Below are 18,834 nucleotides of genomic sequence, written 5' to 3' on the forward strand. Positions count from 1 at the left end.
GCATGCTGAAGAGGAGCAGTTGCTCGGTGAGACAGTGGATGAGTCTCACAGGGACCCTTTCATCACTGGCCCTGTTCGTCGAGCTAGGGAGACTCCACCTCCGCCCTCTTCAATTCCATCTTGCAGCTCATTGGGACAAGGGTTCGACTCTCGAAGCAGTCTCTATCCCAATCACCCAAGAGATGAAGACCACTCTCCTGTGGTGGAAGAACAATCTCCTTCTCAGGGAGGGCCTATCGTTGGCTATTCAGACCCCCAATCTTCATCTCTTCTCAGATGCATCGGACTCGGGCTGGGGTGCGACCTTGAACGGACGGGAATGCTCGGGAACGTGGAACGAGGAACAGGGATTACTCCACATCAACTGCAAGGAGCTACTAGCAGTTCATTTAGCCCTGCTGAACTTCAAGTCCCTCCTGCTAGGCAAAGTGGTGGAGGTGAACTCAGACAACACCACAGCCTTGGCTTACATCTCCAAGCAAGGAGGGACCCATTCGAGGAGCCTATACGAGATCGCAAGGGACCTCCTCATTTGGTCAAGAGGTCTAAACCTCACTCTGGTCACGAGGTTCATTCAGGGCAATATGAACGTCTCAGCAGATCGCCTAAGCAGAAGGAATCAGGTCATTCCCACGGAATGGACCCTCCACAAGAGTGTGTGCAACAGACTTTGGACCTTGTGGGGTCAACCTACCATAGATCTGTTTGCCACCTCCATAACCAAGAGACTTCCGCTGTACTGTTCCCCTGTTCCAGACCCTGCAGCAGTTCATGTGGATGCTTTTCTACTGAACTGGTCCCATCTCGACCTTTACGCATTCCCACCGTTCAAGATAATAAACAAAGTTCTGCAGAAATTCATCTCGCACGAAGGGACACGGCTGACGCTGGTTGCTCCCCTTTGGCCTGCAAGAGAATGGTTCACAGAGGTACTTCAATGGCTAGTCGACATCCCCAGGACTCTACCTCTAAGAGTGGACCTTCTACGTCAACCTCACGTAGACAGGTTGCACCCAAACCTCCACGCTCTTCGGCTGACTGCCTTCAGACTGTCGAAAGATTCGCTAGAGCTAGAGGCTTTTCGAAGGAGGCAGCCAGTGCGATTGCCAGAGCAAGAAGGGTTTCCACTCGTAGAGTCTACCAATCTAAGTGGGAAGTCTTCCGGAGCTGGTGTAGAGCCAATTCAATATCCTCTACCAATACCTCTGTGACCCAAATAGCTGACTTCCTTCTACATCTTAGGAATGAGAGATCCCTTTCAGCCCCTACGATTAAAGGGTATAGGAGTATGTTGGCTTCAGTTCTCCGCCACAGAGGTTTGGACCTTTCTTCCAACAAGGACCTTCAAGACATTCTTAAGTCTTTTGAGACGTCTAAAGAGCGTCGTCTATCCACTCCAGGCTGGAACCTAGACGTAGTCTTAAGGTTCCTTATGTCACCTAGGTTCGAACCTCTCCAGTCAGCTTCCTTCAAGGACCTTACCCTCAAGACTCTTTTTCTCGTCTGCCTTGCAACAGCTAAGAGAGTCAGTGAGGTTCATGCCTTCAGCAAGAACATTGGTTTCACGACCGAATCTGCAACATGTTCTTTTCAGCTCGGATTCCTAGCAAAGAACGAACTTCCTTCACGTCCTTGGCCTAGATCGTTTGAAATACCTAGCCTCTCCAACATGGTAGGTAACGAACTAGAGAGAGTTCTTTGCCCTGTCAGAGCTCTCAAGTATTATTTTAAGAGGTCTAAACCTATTCGAGGACAGTCAGAAGCCTTATGGTGTGCCATCAAGAAACCTTCGAGGCCCATGTCCAAGAACGGGGTTTCGTATTATATAAGGCTTCTGATTAGAGAAGCCCATTCTCACTTAAAGGAGGAAGACCTTGCATTGCTGAAGGTAAGGACCCACGAAGTAAGAGCCGTAGCTACTTCGATGGCCTTTAATAAAAACCGTTCTCTGCCGAGCATAATGGAGGCAACCTATTGGAGGAGCAAGTCAGTGTTTGCATCATTTTATCTTAAAGATGTCCAGTCTCTTTACGAGAACTGCTACACCCTGGGACCATTCGTAGCAGCGAGTGCAGTAGTAGGTGAGGGCTCAGCCACTACATTCCCTTAATCCCATAACCTTTTTTAACCTTTCTCTTGAATGCTTTTATTGTTGTTTTTATGGTTGTTACGGTAGGCTAAGAAGCCTTCCGCATCCTTTTGATTTGGCGGGTGGTCTATTCATTCTTGAGAAGCGCCTGGGTTAGAGGTTTTGTAGAGGTCCTTTAGTAGGGGTTGCAACCCTATATACTTTAGCACCTTTGGGTTGATTCAGCCTCCAAGAGGAACGATGCGCTCAGTAAGGAAGACGAACTTAAAAAAGAGGCAGAGTAACGGTTCAATTCGACTTCCTTACCAGGTACTTATTATTTCATTGTTATTTGAGATAACTGTTATATGAAATATGGGATACTTAGCTATCCTTTAATCTTGTACACTGGTTTTCACCCACCCCCCTGGGTGTGAATCAGCTACATGATTATCGGGTAAGTTTAATATTGAAAAATGTTATTTTTATTAGTAAAATAAATTTTTGAATATACTTACCCGATAATCATGATTTAATCGACCCTCCCTTCCTCCCCATAGAGAACCAGTGGACCGAGGAAAAATTGAGGAGGTGTCAACAAGAAGTACTATAGTACCTGGCCACAGGTGGCGCTGGTAAGTACACCCCCTTCTAGTATTGTGATAGCTGGCGTATCCCTCCATAGAATTCTGTCGGGCAACGGAGTTGACAGCTACATGATTATCGGGTAAGTATATTCAAAAATTTATTTTACTAATAAAAATAACATTTTTCAATAACCATTAAGTGGTGTTGGCCATTAAACTTCCCTCAATAAAAAATGAATATACCCTCCTTAATGCCCCTCCATCCACTGATGGCCTACTTATTCCTGCATGCTAGTATATTAGCAGGAATTCTTAATGAAATCATTCAAGTTATTTACTTAACATACCTGGTAAAGCAGACTCCCATGTTCATCGGCAGTTTAAGAATTTTAGCACTAAAATACTTGGTATTTAAGTCTCCTGGATATGCCAGTCAATAGGACAAGGTAATAATGGAATTGATAAGAAACCTATCAAATGGGTGCTACTTTTAACTTCATAATGGAAATACATAAAGTAATACATTATTTTACTGTATTTTATGATGATTCCTTTTTTAAACATTACTTTGGATTTCCCATATCAGTTTATGGCCATGGCATCAGTAAAAAAAAGAATTATAGGAATAAGAGTATATACATACTTATTTTACAAATTTCATTTTTAAACTTGATGAAGTAATGGAACTCTAAGTCATGCAGAGATTACCTGATTGTAGTGAATCATGCTAGAAACTGATGATGAATGATTTGGTATAGCCAGGTGAGAGTGTCTATAGAAGGGAGGTTTCGGAAATCATAAATATATTTCTGGAAGGATTTTAACATTGCTTTGGTGGATGATTGAGAAAGAAAAACATTACAGGGACTTATAAGAACTTTGATGGTGCTCATGGCTGCCCAAGCTTTTAAATCACTTGACATATATAATTTTAAATCTATCTTTTATGAAATATTTTATTATAGTGTGTATAGATTATTTAGTAGGATAAATAGTTAAGATGGGAAACTTGATGATCGTAATATTTTCTTTCAACTCAGATGGTGTGTGGAATCGCCATTCTTCGATAAACCAACAGTAGTTTATGCTCCTTTTGAATCCCCTGCTAGAAGAGCAAGTCTGCCAAAGGTAATAGAAGCCGAGACTCTATATGAAAAGAACCCAGGAAAGGTACAGACGACTGAATGTACAGACCAGTACTCAAAACTTCATTTATCTGTAATTCAGACCTTACAGAGTGTTCCATCATTCCGAGATCGTATGACTCAGAAGCAGGTTAGTAATTTTGCATGAGTAAGGAAACCACTGTGCAAATAAGGGAATTTTAATGATGAAATTTATTTTTTGATACTTACCTGAGGTTCATGACACCATATCTTACTGGCATACTAGGTTGAGTTAGCAACTGTTATGAGTTTAGGGTAGGATTAATTTTGAGCATTTGTACATCCAAATCTGGCTGCTGAAATCCTCCAAAGGGTTGAGCTCAAGGTTAATGCAATATCTAGGGCAGGGACTAAATTAAAGTTCTCTCTGCTTGCTTTTTATATCTAACGTAAGGTTCTTTATTGAGAAGGACTTTTTCAAGGATCAATGTATACCAAATAGCTTGCTTAACTTATCAATAGGGTGGCAATAAAGGTTGCTAGCCAAATGTAGTTGCCATCAAAAGAAGGTGCATCAGATCAAGAGAAAAGATGTGCTTATTTAAATTATAAACCATTTAAATTCTGCTATTGTCTTTACATCTGTTGAGGTAGATGGTATTTTAAAAATTGAATTACAGATAATCCCAACTTTTGATGGTCTGGCTTACAATAATTCTATCCTAAGATGACGATAGAAGTAGAACAAAATTGAAAAATATATTTTTTCGTGCGGCAGCAAACGCTTGAGATTATGATATAAGATATGATTGGACACAACTCAGGATGTATTTATCACCCACCTAATGAGATACCCGACTCGCCAACATTTCACGAAGTTGAATTGTATTGGTATTAGTTTGTTACATTTTTTGTTTTTTGTGTTAATACATATTTTTATTGTTAAAACTGTCTTCCAAATACCCAAGTACTGTGTATATATATATATATATATATATATATATATATATATATATATATATGTATATATATATATATATATATATATATATATATATATATATGTATACATACATACATATATATATATATATATATATATATATATATATATATATATATATATATATATATATATATATATATATATATATACATACATATATATATATATATGTATATATATATATATATATATATATATATATATATATATATATATATATATATATATATATATATATATATATATATATATATATATGTATGTATGTATATATATATATATATATATATATATATATATATATATATATATATATATATATATATATATATATATATATATATATATATATACAGTATATATATATATATATATATATATATATATATATATATATATGTATATATTTTTAAATATTTAACTTAGCCGGTGAATATATAATAGCTGCTACTCAGCGGCTCGACAGAAAACACACTCAAAAAACTCGCGAGCGATCGCTATGAAGGTTGCGGGTGTGCCCACCAGCGCCAACTATCGGCCAGATACCACTCTTGCATGTAAACAAACCCTTCAATTCTTCTCTGTCGACCTTGACGACAAGACGTATCATTACTCGCTGTATAACCTGGAGTTTTCTCAACATATTTGGTGAAGTACTTCATTTTGGTTTGAGCTTTCGCAGTGCAGGTGTTTTATCTTCAACTTAAATCTTGAACTCGTTTTTGGATAGATTTAATTTTTGATGACTTTGGATTGTTTTTTGGACTTTCTTTGACTTTTAAATGGCCAACCCTTCCCTTAGTACGGAAGTGTGTTTTAGGCTTTTAGCAATTATCTTATCACGTTATAAATTAATTATAGATTTTCCTCTATATATTTTATATCTCAACCGCCTTTATTAGGCCTCTTCGATTAGCTTTCCATTTATAATAAACATCAAGATAAATTTTAATGATTTGTTTATATGCGACCTTTCCTGAGAGTAGGCGGTCCTAACTTGGAAACCGAAGTTAAACAACGTTGAGCCCTTTCAATCGTAAATAACTTTTACAGTGCTAATGATTTAAAACTTATTAAATGAATATTTTTTAGTAGATATTTTATGAAAGATTTTCTTTGAATAGTCTTCGTACTGTTTCAAAGATGAACTAACGTTTAGTTTATTTATGCTACGCAGTTTGCGCTCTATCGTTACGATAGAGAGAGAGAGTATCACGGTTTCACTTTGCAGAAAGAGTAAATCGATTCTGACGTTTTGTTCATTCTTCTTTCAAAGCTTAAATGTTTTAAATTCTATTTTGAAGGAACTTTTTAATTGAAAAACCTTTCAGTTTTTTTTCCTTTGGTCAAATAACCTGTTTATTGACGAAACGTAAGTGGGCTCTTCTCTTCGGTGCGAAATCAAGAGAGAGAGAGAGAGATAGAGACGGAGAGAAAGAGAGGAGAGAGAACGTTCCGATCTTTATTCTCGTCCCAAGCGAGTAACGTTGTTCTCGAGTTACTCTCGTCCCTAGTCTCTGTACGGGGAGAAAGGATAAAACGTTTTTAGTTTTTATTCTCGTCCCAAGGCACTGTACGGTGAGAGATTGAAAACGTAGTTTTGAATGAACTAGTGTTTAGTCTCTTTCCCAGCCACTGATCTTTTTACCTTAAAATATGTTTACTGTTTTTTGCTTGTATTAATGTGCTTACATTATACGACTGATTTCGCAATTATAACCTTTTGATGAGGGTAGAATTGCGTGCTTCAGGTAGAAATCAGTTTTATTCATTCCTAATGTGAATTGTTTAAAAAATTCGATTTCAGTGAAATAAGTGCAAAACAGAAAATCGTAGTGATAAAGTGATATTGCGCAAAGTGTTATCAGTGTTGCGACCGAGGGTTCGTCTGTTCGTGCCTGTCGTTCGCCTAGTCCGAGACCTCTTGCAAGCTCCCAAGCCCAGGGGAGAAGTAATGTCGTACGACTTATGGGTTCGAGAGGCCTTGATCAGCGAACAGACGTTCCCTCTATGGTATCAGGCGTATCTCACCAAGATCACCCCTACCATAAGGCGAGAGAGACGATTTTCTCCTCGTCATCCGAAGGCTTTTCGCATAAGGAACCGTGGGACAAGGTTTCGAGGCCCTTTAAGCGAAAGTCAGTCCTTTCAGGACAGGTCCAGCGTCCTGGTTTTAACTATTAGGACAGCTCTGACCCTATGCAGTCATCGGAAGACTGCTCGCCGCCTAAACAAAAGCGTAACACATGCTCCGAGAGTCTTTTTGTAGGCAAGGTTTTGCAGTCACAGACGTTACCCTCGTCTCTTACCGCAACCATTCCCGTTGATCCTAAATGGGTTGTACGGCAAGACATGCAGAATAAGCTTGCCTCTCTTATGGAAGACTATTCTGCCGATAAGGTTCACGTTGATCCTAGCCGTTTATCTCATCGAGATCCTGGCCTTCAGCCGCCCAAACGAACCTTTGTGCGTCCTGTTGACGTTGGCGTAGCTAAGTCACGTCAGTCACGATATGTAGAGCCTCACTCGATGCGGTCACGTGTTGATTTTCAGCCGCATTTGGACGTTAGGCCGCTTCCTAATGCTCCTGTTGACGTTCAGCACGTTCGCCAACCAGCGGAGTTGACTTGTTTTGATGCTGTGCGTCAACTACCGCAGTCTAGAGTTGTTTTGACTGCTCAGACTAGGCATTCAAAACAGTCTCGAGTGGACGCCGAGCGTCCTCCCGCACCTGTTGTTCTTGACAGTTCACAGACTGTTAAGCAGTTACATGACGTTGCGTCCTGGTCCGCTACTAATGCACCAGTGCGTGTGGACTCTGCTTGTAAAGCATTGCCACCACGGTAGGTCTCTCCCTTGCTTGAGACTCGGCTATTGTCGGACAAGGTTCCTTCAGATGAGGAAGTTGCTGTTCCCCCTCTTACTGATATTCCCTTGAGGACTCTGTCAGACGGAGAGGAGCCTAAAGCTGCTTAGCCCTCTATGGACTTTAAATAAATCATGCTGATTTTTAAGGATCTTTGTCCGGATCTTTTTGTAACTGCTGCTCCTCGTTCGCCTAAACGTCAGAGTTTACACTAGGCCTAGCTACTTCGAAGCCGTTGTTTTATAAGCTAGTGCTCTCTCGCTCTTCTAAGAGAGCTTTACGTTTGCTAGGCGACTGGTTTATCACCAGGAGGAGTTTGGGGGAGACAGCCTTTGCTTTCCCTACTTTTAAGCTGGCTTATAGAGCGAGAGTCTGATATGACACGAGAGAAGTTCTCGGCTTGGGAGTTCCTGCCTCTGCCCAGATAGACTTCTCAAACCTCATAGACTCTCCCTGGGCTCTGGCCATGAGACGCTCCAAGATTTTATGGTCGACTTCAGAGCTATTTTCGAGCGTTTGAAGTTTTGCTGTACAATTATGTCATGCATAAACAAGGCTTTCAGGGATGGCTCCAATGATCTGACAGCCACGTTCTCTGCAGGAACAAGTCCCTCAGGGATGGCTCCAATGATCTGGCAGCCATGTTCACTGCAGGAGTACGTAAGAGGCAAGTGCGCTCAATGTGTTCATTGTCAAGACAAACTTCACGATGAAGTCTACCAGGCTGTCTTGACAGCATTTATGGAAGGCGACTGGATGGTCTCTCTCGACCTTCAGGAGGCATACTTCCACATTCCTATACACCCGGATTCCCAACCGTTTCTGAGGTTTGTTTACAGGAATGTGGGGTACCAGTTTCGAGCCCTGTGCTTTGGCCTCAGTCCTGCTCCTCTCGTGTTTACGAGGCTCATGAGGAATGTGGCAAAATCCCTCCATCTATCGGGGATCCGAGCCTCCCTGTACTTGGACGACTGGCTTCTCAGAGCATCGTCCAGTCTTCGCTGTCTGCAGGATCTACATTGGACGTTGAGTCTGGCCAGGGAGTTGGGACTTTTGGTCAACCTAAAAGTCCCAACTGATCCCATCCTAGATTATTCTATATTTGGGGATGGAGATTCGCAGTCCAGTTTTTTTTTTTTTCGGGCTTTTCCGTCTGCCACCGAATAGAACAAGCCCTGCTCGAAGTCCAACTAATGCTGAAAAGAAAACGTTTGTTCAGTCAGGAGTTGGAACAGTCTCGTAGGGACTCTCTCATCCCTGGAGCAGTTTGTCTCACTAGGGAGACTACACCTTCTGCCTCTCCGGTTCCATCTAGCCTCTCACTAGAACTAGGACAAGACGTTAGAGACGGTATCATTCCCAGTCTCCGAACCAGTAAAGGCATGCCTGAAATGGTGGGACAGCAATATCAGTCTGAGAGAGGGACTATCCCTAGCAGTCAAGAACCCAAACCACGTGTTGTTCTCAGACGCGTCGGATTTGGGTTGGGGTGCGACCTTGGACGGTCGGGAATGCTCGGGTCTGTGGACCTCAAGTCAGAAGAGCATGCACATCAACGGCAAGGAGCTATTAGCAGTCCACTTGGCCTTGATGATATTCGAAAGCTTCTTCGAAACTAAGTGGTAGAGGTCAACTCAGACAACACCACAACTTTGGCGTACATCTCCAAGCAAGGAGGCACACACTCCTTCACGCTGCTCGAGATCGCAAGGGACCTTCTCTTATGGTCAAGAAATCGAGGCATCTCCCTGTTGACGAGATTCATCCAGGGGGACTTGAACGTCTTGGCAAACTGTCTCAGTCGGAGGGGTCAGGTGATACCCATGGAATGGACCCTCCACAAGGACGTGGGCAAGAGTCTTTGGGCTACTTGGGGTCAACCCACCATAGACCTCTTTGCCTCCTCGTTGACCAAAAGGTTACCAATCTATTGCTCTCCAGTCCTAGATACAGAAGCAATCCACATAGACGCGTTTCTACTGGATTGGTCTCTTCTGGACTTATATGCATTCCCACCATTCAAGATAGTCAACAAGGTACTGCAGAAGTTCGCCTCTCACGAAGGGACAAGGTTGACGTTGGTTGCTACCCTCTGGCCCGCGAGAGAGTGGTTCACCGAGGTACTTCAATGGCTGGTAGACTTTCCAAGAAGGCTTCCTCTGAGGGTAGATCTGTTACGTCAGCCCCACGTAAAGTATGTCCATCAAAGCCTCCCCGCTCTTCGTCTGACTTCCTTCAGACTATCGAAAGACTCTCAAGAGCTCGAGGCTTTTCGAAGGAGGCAGCCAGTGCGATTGCAAGAGCGAGGAGAGCTTCTACCATTAGAGTATACCAGTCGAAGTGGGAAGTCTTTTGAGACTGGTGCAAGTCAGCATCTGTGTCCTCGTCCAGTACCTCTGTAGCCCAAATCGCAGATTTTCTTTTACATCTGAGAAAGGTTCGCTCCCTTTCAGCTCCCACGATTAAGGGCTACAGGAGCATGTTGGCTTCGGTCTTTCGACATAGAGACTTAGATCTTTCCAACAATAAAGATCTCCAAGATCTCCTTAAGTCTTTCGAGACCTCTAAGGAACGTCGTTTGGCAACTCCTGGATGGAACTTAGACGTGGTCCTAAGGTTCCTCATGTCAGACAGGTTTGAGCCATTACATTCAGCCTCCCTGAAGGATCTCACCCTCAAGACACTTTTCCTAGTGTGCTTGGCTTCGGCTAAAAGGGTCAGTGAACTTCATGCCTTCAGTAAGAACATCGGTTTTTTCTACAGAAAAAGCCACTTGTTCACTTCAACTTGGTTTCCTGGCCAAAAAATGAACTGCCTTCTCGTCCTTGGCCTAAATCTTTTGATATTCCTTGCTTATCAGAGATCGTAGGCAACGAACTGGAAAGAGTATTATGTCCTGTTAGAGCTCTTAAGTTCTATTTAGCTCGTACTAAGTCATTACGAGGTAAATCTGAGGCATTATGGTGCTCAGTTAAGAAACCATCATTGCCTATGTCAAAGAATGCTTTGTCATATTTTATCAGATTTTTTAATACGAGAAGCTCATTCTCACTTGAATGAGAAAGACCGATGTTTGCTTAAGGTTAAGACGCACGAAGTTAGAGCTATAGCAACCTCCGTGGCCTTCAAGCAAAATAAATCTCTGCAAAGTATTATGGACGCGACTTTTTGGAGAAGCAAGTCAGTGTTCGCGTCATTTTACTTAAAAGATGTCCAGACTCTTTACGAGGACTGCTACACACTGGGTCCATTCGTTGCAGCGAGTGCAGTAGTGGGTAAGGGTTCTACCACTACATTACCCTAATTCCAATATCCTTTTTAATCTGTCTCTTGAAATGTTTTTTAATATTGTTTTTTGGGCTGTACGGAAGGCTAAGAAGCCTTTCGCATCCTTGTTGATTTGGCGGGTGGTCAAAGTCATTTCTTGAGAGCGCCCAGATTAGGGGTTTGATGAGGTCCTGTTAGTATGGGTTGCAACCCTTTATACTTCAGCTCCTGGGAGTCTTTCAGCATCCTAAGAGGATCGCTGGGCTTCGTGAGGAAGACAGACTTACAAGGCAGAGTAATCGTCTAAGTCAACTTCCTTACCAGGTACCTATATATTTTGGTTTTGTTATATTGATAACTGTCAAAAACTCTTAGCTTATACGCTGTAAACTTAATTAACTCTGGTCTCTACCCACCACCTTGGGTGTGAATCAGCTATTATATATTCACTGGCTAAGTTAAATATTTAAAAATGATATTTTAATTATAAAATGTTATTTTGATAATAAAATAAATTTTTGAATATACTTACCCGGTGATTATAATAGCTGCAGCTCTGCTGCTCGACAGAAAACTCTACGGAAAAAATCCGCCAGCGATCGCTATGCAGGTACGGGGTCTACTTCAACAGCGCCATCTGTCGTCCAGATACCCAGTACTCATTGTAAACAAAGAACTCAATTTTCTCCTCGGTCCACTGCGTCTCTATTGGGGAGGAAGGGAGGGTCCTTTAATTTATAATCACCGGGTAAGTATATTCAAAAATTTATTTTATTATCAAAATAACATTTTTCAATATTTAACTTAGCCGGTGATTATAATAGCTGATTCACACCCAGGGGGGTGGGTAGAGACCAGCAATATATGTTTACATTATTATGAGCTAAGGATTTTTTATTTCATTTTAGAAGTTATCAAAATAACAAAAATAAAATAAATAGGTACCTGGTAAGGAAGTCGACTTGAACAATTACTCTGCCTTTTTAAGTACGTCTTCCTTACGGAGCCTCGCGATCCTCTTAGGATGCTGAGCGACCCCTAGGATCTGAAGTATGAAGGGTTGCAACCCATACCACAGGACCTCATCAAAACCTCTAATCTAGGCGCTTCTCAAGAAAAGAATTTGACCACCCGCCAAATCAACCAGGATGCGAAAGGCTTCTTAGCCTTCCGGACAACCCAAAAAACAACAATAAAAAACATTTCAAGAGAAAGATTAAAAAGGTTATGGAATTAGGGGATTGTAGTGGTTGAGCCCTCACCCACTACTGCACTCGCTGCTACGAATGGTCCCAGAGTGTAGCAGTTCTCGTAAAGAGACTGGACATCCTTAAGATAAAAAGACGCGAACACTGACTTGCTTCTCCAATAGGTTGCGTCCATTATACTTCGCAGAGATCTATTTTGTTTAAAGGCCACTGAAGTTGCGACAGCTCTAACTTCATGTGTCCTTACCTTCAGCAAAGCTTGGTCTTCCTCACTCAGATGTGAATGAGCTTCTCGTATTAACAGTCTGATAAAATAGGATAAAGCATTCTTTGACATAGGCAAAGATGGTTTCTTAACTGAACACCATAAAGCTTCTGACTGTCCTCGTAAAGGTTTAGTTCGTCTTAGATAGAACTTAAGAGCTCTCACAGGGCATAAGACTCTTTCTAGTTCATTTCCAACCAGATTCGATAGGCTTGGAATATCGAACGATTTCGGCCAAGGACGAGAAGGTAGCTCGTTTTTGGCTAGAAAACCAAGTTGTAGAGAACATGTAGCCGTTTCAGATGAAAATCCGATGTTCCTGCTGAAGGCGTGAATCTCACTGACTCTTTTAGCTGTGGCTAAGCAAACCAGGAAAAGAGTCTTTAAGGTGAGATCTTTAAATGAGGCTGATTGAAGTGGCTCGAACCTTTCTGACATGAGGAATCTTAGTACCACGTCTAAATTCCAACCAGGTGTAGCCAAACGACGCTCCTTCGTGGTCTCAAAAGACTTAAGGAGGTCCTGTAGATCTTTATTGTTGGAAAGATCTAAGCCTCTGTGACGGAAGACTGATGCCAACATGCTTCTGTAACCCTTGATAGTGGGAGCTGAAAGAGATCGTTCTTTCCTCAGGTATAAAAGGAAGTCAGCTATTTGAGTTACAGAGGTACTGGTCGAGGATACAGATACTGATTTGCACCAGTTTCGGAAGACTTCCCACTTCGATTGGTAGACTCTAAGGGTGGATGTCCTCCTTGCTCTAGCAATCGCCCTGGCTGCCTCCTTCGAAAAGCCTCTAGCTCTCGAGAGTCTTTCGATAGTCTGAAGGCAGTCAGACGAAGAGCGTGGAGGCCTTGGTGTACCTTCTTTACATGTGGCTGACGTAGAAGGTCCACCCTTAGAGGAAGCGTTCTGGGAACGTCCACTAGCCATCGAAGTACCTCGGTGAACCATTCTCTCGCGGGCCAGAGGGGAGCAACTAACGTCAACCTTGTCCCTTCGTGAGAGGCGAACTTCTGCAGTACCTTGTTGACAATCTTGAACGGGGGGAATGCATATAGGTCTAGATGTGACCAATCTAGGAGAAAGGCATCTATATGAACTGCTGCTGGGTCCGGGATTGGTGAGCAATATATTGGGAGCCTCTTGGTCATCGAGGTTGCGAAGAGATCTATGGTTGGCTGGCCCCATGTGGCCCAAAGTCTCTTGCACACATCCTTGTGTAGGGTCAATTCTGTTGGAATGATTTGTCCCTTTCGACTGAGGCAATCTGCCATGACATTCAAGTTGCCTTGGATGAACCTCGTTACTAGCGAAATGTTTTGACCTTTTGACCAGGTGAGGAGGTCCCTTGCGATCTCGTACAACGTCAAAGAGTGGGTCCCTCCTTGCTTGGAGATGTACGCCAAAGCCGTGGTGTTGTCCGAGTTCACCTCCACCACTTTGCCTTGAAGGAGAGACTTGAAGCTTTTCAAGGCCAGATGAACTGCCAGTAGCTCCTTGCAGTTGATATGCATTGTCCTTTGACTCGAGTTCCAAGTTCCCGAGCATTCCCGACCGTCTAATGTCGCGCCCCAGCCTGTGTCCGATGCGTCCGAGAAGAGAACGTGGTTGGGAGTCTGAACAGCCAGGGGCAGACCCTCTCTGAGGCTGATGCTGTCCTTCCACCAAGTCAGGCAAGACTTCATCTTCTCGGAAACCGGGATCGAGACCGCTTCTAGCGTCTTGTTCTTTTTCCAGTAAACAGCTAGGTGATATTGAAGAGGACGGAGGTGTAGTCTTCCTAACGATATGAACTGTTCCAGGGATGATAGTGTCCCTAACAGACTCATCCACTGCCTGACTGAACATCGTTCCTTCTTCAGCATGTTCTGGATGCATAACTGGGCTTGGCTTGTTCTGGGGGCCGACGGAAAAGCCCGAAAAGCTAGACTGTGAATCTCCATCCCTAAATACACAATAGTTTGGGATGGGACCACTTGAGACTTTTCCATATTGACAAGGAGACCCAATTCCTTGGTCAGATCTAGAGTCCACTTTAGATCCTTCAGACAGCGACGACTGGAAGAAGCTCTTAGAAGCCAGTCGTCCAAATAGAGGGAGGCTCGGATGTCCGCTAAATGAAGGAATTTGGCTACATTCCTCATCAGCCTCGTAAACACAAGAGGAGCTGTGCTTAGGCCAAAGCACAGGGCTTGAAACTGGTAGACAACCTTTTCGTAAACAAATCTCAGAAAAGGTTGGGAGTCTGGGTGGATGGGGACGTGGAAGTATGCGTCCCTTAGGTCTAAAGAGACCATCCAGTCTTCCCTTCTGACCGCTGCTAGAACGGACTTTGTGGTCTCCATGGAGAACGTCTGCTTCGTGACAAAGACATTCAGCGCACTGACGTCTAGCACCGGCCTCCACCCTCCTGTCTTCTTTGCCACTAAGAAGAGACGGTTGTAGAAGCCCGGGGTTTGATGGTCCAGGACTTTGACTACCGCTCCCTTTTCTAGTAAGAGAGACACCTCCTGTTTCAATGCTCGTCTCTTGTCTTCCTCTCTGTACCTGGGAGAGAGATCGATGGGAGACGTTGCTAGAGGGGGTTTTCGTACAAACGGGATCTTGTACCCCTCTCTGAGCAACTTCACAGATTGTGCATCTGCGCCTCTCTTCTCCCAGGTCTACCAGAAGTTCTTGAGTCTGGCTCCCACTGCTGTCTGAAGAAGCTGGCAGTCAGACTCTGCCTTTAAAGGACTTGGTTCCTTTCTTCTTTCCACGTCTCCCTTCGGCACGAGCACCTCCTCTGCTGGAGGCTCTGCCACGAAAGGGCGGAATAAATCGGGACGCTGGAGTGTCCATCCTTGGTCTAGCTGACAAGGTAGGCAAAGGGGTGGCTTTGCGAGCAGAGGACGCAACCAGGTCATGAGTGTCCTTCTGTATCAAAGAAGCAGCAATCTCCTTAATCAAGTCCTCTGGAAAGAGGCACTTAGAAAGAGGAGCAAACAGAAGTTCGGATCTTTGACAAGGTGTCACTCCAGCTGACAGGAAAGAGCAAAGGTTCTCACGCTTCTTGAGGACTCCGGATACGAACGATGCAGCAAGCTCATTAGACCCGTCACGTATGGCTTGTCCATGCAGGACATGATGAGCAAGGAAGTTTCCTTCTCTGTCGGAGAGATCTTCCTGCTTAAAGCTCCCAGACACCAGTCTAGAAAGTTGAAGACCTCAAAGGCTCTAAATATCCCTTTCAAAAGGTGGTCTAGGTCCGAAGATGACCAACATATTTTCGAGCGTCTCATGGCTAGCCTGCGGGGAGAGTCTACAAGACTTGAGAAGTCGCCCTGGGCAGAGGCAGGAACTCCCAAGCCGAGAACTTCTCCCGTGGCATACCAGACGCTCGATCTAGAAGAGAGTCTAGCAGGGGGAAACGTAAAGGCTGTCTTCCCTAGACTCTTTTTGGACTGCATCCATTCTCCTATCACTCGTAAAGCTCTCTTGGACGAGCGTGCGAGGACGAGTCTAGTAAAGGCAGGCGAGGATGACGGCATACCTAAAACAAACTCTGACGGAGGAGAGCGCGGAGCCACAGACACAAACTGGTCCGGAAACATCTCTTTGAACAGAGCTAAAACTTTTCTAAAGTCCAAAGAGGGTTGCGTGGACTTAGGCTCGTCAAGATCCGAATGTGGTTCATCAACGTGAGCAGCACCATCATCATCCGAGTATTGAGGAGGAAGCGGCAATGGAGTAGGTAACGGCTGGATAGCTGAGTCCGGTCGCACGGGTGCATGCGTGACTGAGCCGGACGCAACGTCATGGAACTGTTGCCCAGTCTGTGAGCTGGCAACAACCATAGCAGCGCGGGGACGCACAGCGTCTACTCCAGACTGTCTAGCCTGATGTGGGTGAGCAGTGGCAACCACACTGGGTTGCGGAGGTTGACGCACCGCGTCAAAACAAAACAACTCTGACGGTTGTTGTGCCTCGCGAACGTCAACGGAAGGCTCCGTGCGTCGCTGAACGTCAACATGCGGCTGGCAGGGTACACTGGAACGCATGGGTGGCGGAACTCTCTCAACTGGAGTGCGCAAGAAGGTTGCCTCAGCGTCCACAGGACGCACAACCGAGTGTGTGGTTGGTTGTAGGCAAGAGGCTGGTGCAGCAGCAACCTTCTCCGCACGAAAGTCCTGCATCAGAGACGTTAATTGTGACTGCATGTTCTGCAGCAAAGACCACTTAGGGTCTGCAGGAGCAGGTGCGGCGACAGACGGTGTAACTGTCTGAGGCGGTACCGCTTTGCCTCTCTTAGGAGGTGAGCAGTCATCGGAAGACTGCAGCGAGTCCGAACTGACCCAGTGGCTACAGCTGGGCCGTTGGACTTGCGCGGAAGGGACCGACTTGCGCTTTAGCGGTCGTGAGACCTTGGTCCATGGTTTCTTGCGAGAAACCTCTTCCGCAGACGAGGTATAAATGGGCTCTCTCGTCTTTGTGCGGCAGGGGCGATCTTGGGAAGATGCGCCCGGTACCACGGAGGGAACGTCTGTTCGCTGATTAAAGCCTCTCGAACCCATTGGTCGTACGACATTGCTTCTCCCCTGGACTTTGGAGCTTGCAAGAGGTCCCGGACTAGGAGGATGACAGGCACGAACAGACGAACCCTCAAGCGCAACACTATCCACAACACTATCACTCACTTTACCACTTCCCACTGCACTTTTACACTTCAGCTCCTTGACGTCCGCCATGAGCTGGTTACGGTCACTAGCTAGGGACTCAACTCTCTCACCCAGAGCTTGGATGGCACGCATCATATCAGCCATCGAAGGTTCCTGAGTGCCAGAAGGGGGATTAGGAGCAACCACTACAGGGGAAGGAATAGGTTGTGGGGCATGAGGAGAGGAAAATTCAACAGAACGAGAGGAACTTCTCCTGACTCTATCTCTCTCTAGCCTACGTGTATATTTCTGGAATTCGATAAAATCGAATTCCGAAAGCCCAACGCATTCCTCACATCGATCTTCCAATTGACAGGTTTTATCCCGACAATTGGAACAAACAGTGTGAGGATCGATAGAGGCCTTCAGAAGACGCCTTGAACAGTCCCTAGCATTACATTTCCTGAATTTTGGGACTTGAGAAGGGTCAGCCATTTTGAATTGGTCAAAGGGGAATTCAAAAACTATCCAAAGTCATCAACAAATAATCCGTTATCAAAAAAAGAATGCAAGGATTTATTGAAGAGAAAGCCTGCACAGCGAAAGCTCAAAACTAGAATAGTGTACTTCACCAAATAGTTGTGAAAACAAATCCAGTTAGCAACAGCGAATTAGTAGGTCTTGCCGGTAGCACGACAGAGAGAAAATTGAGTTCTTTGTTTACAATGAGTACTGGGTATCTGGACGACAGATGGCGCTGTTGAAATACACCCCCTACCTGCATAGTGATCGCTGGCGGATTTTTTCCGTAGAGTTTTCTGTCGAGCAGCAGAGCTGCAGCTATTATAATCACCGGCTAAGTTAAATATTGAAAAATAAATTTTTGAATATACTTACCCGGTGAATATATAAATTAAAGGCCCTCCCTTCCTCCCCAATAGAGACGCAGCGGGACGAGAAGAATTGAAGGGTTTGTTTACATGCAAGAGTGGTATCTGGCCGATAGTTGGCGCTGGTGGGCACACCCGCAACCTTCATAGCGATCGCTCGCGAGTTTTTTGAGTGTGTTTTCTGTCGAGCCGCTGAGTAGCAGCTATTATATATTCACCGGGTAAGTATATTCAAAAATTTATTTTATAATTAAAATATCATATATATATATATCAACTACAACAACAACAACAAATGGAGCTGTTTCTAGTCCATGTCAGGACAAAGCCCTCAGATATGTCTTTATTCATGTCTGGGGTTTTACCACTTTATATCACCAAGTTGGCCAGTGCAGATTTGTAATGGTGGGAGACTTGTTTGATCACTCACAGCAATCCAACCTGACGCCTATCATGGTGATCTTTATATTTTGCATAGCGTTATTAAATGCTTGTTACGAAAAGTGCCAGAGAATTTTACTTTGGTAATTTTACAATTGCCTCGATAATTTTTCTACAGGTATCCATGCATTTGCAGATAGTTATAATTGTTATGTTTCATATACCATTTAAAAGGGTATTCTTTGCTTTCACTAGGTACTATATGCAATAATGTGAAAATATGAACATTACTTTATTGTAAACTTAATAACATACAGTAAAGATAGAGATACATTGTCTACCTTTGCTCTTCAATTACTCAAATGTTTTCCATTTACAAAACCTATATATTTTGCTGATGTATCTTATAGGAAAATTATAAAGCTTTTTCCTAGCATTATTCATTATTTATTTATGAAACAAAATGGCTGAGAAGGCATGTTTACTGTAGGAGTCTTTTACATGAGAATTTTAAGGATTCGTATATGGTTTTTATTACACATGCTTGTGC

At 43.8% G+C, this 18,834-nt stretch overlaps 1 protein-coding gene across 3 annotated transcripts in view; it reads left to right on the forward strand.

Annotated features, from left to right (window-relative positions):
- The window catches only part of LOC137618210 (integrator complex subunit 15), a 79,534-nt gene that overhangs the window by 48,695 nt on the left and 12,005 nt on the right, over positions 1-18,834 (forward strand). For all 3 annotated transcript variants that reach the window (XM_068348325.1, XM_068348326.1, XM_068348327.1), the window contains exon 7: positions 3,696-3,930. In XM_068348325.1, the coding sequence (XP_068204426.1) occupies positions 3,696-3,930 (235 nt within the window). The remainder of the gene's footprint in view (positions 1-3,695; positions 3,931-18,834) is intronic.

The sequence above is a fragment of the Palaemon carinicauda genome, chromosome 24, assembly GCF_036898095.1.
Source record: "Palaemon carinicauda isolate YSFRI2023 chromosome 24, ASM3689809v2, whole genome shotgun sequence".
In the NCBI taxonomy this organism is placed as follows: domain Eukaryota; kingdom Metazoa; phylum Arthropoda; class Malacostraca; order Decapoda; family Palaemonidae; genus Palaemon; species Palaemon carinicauda.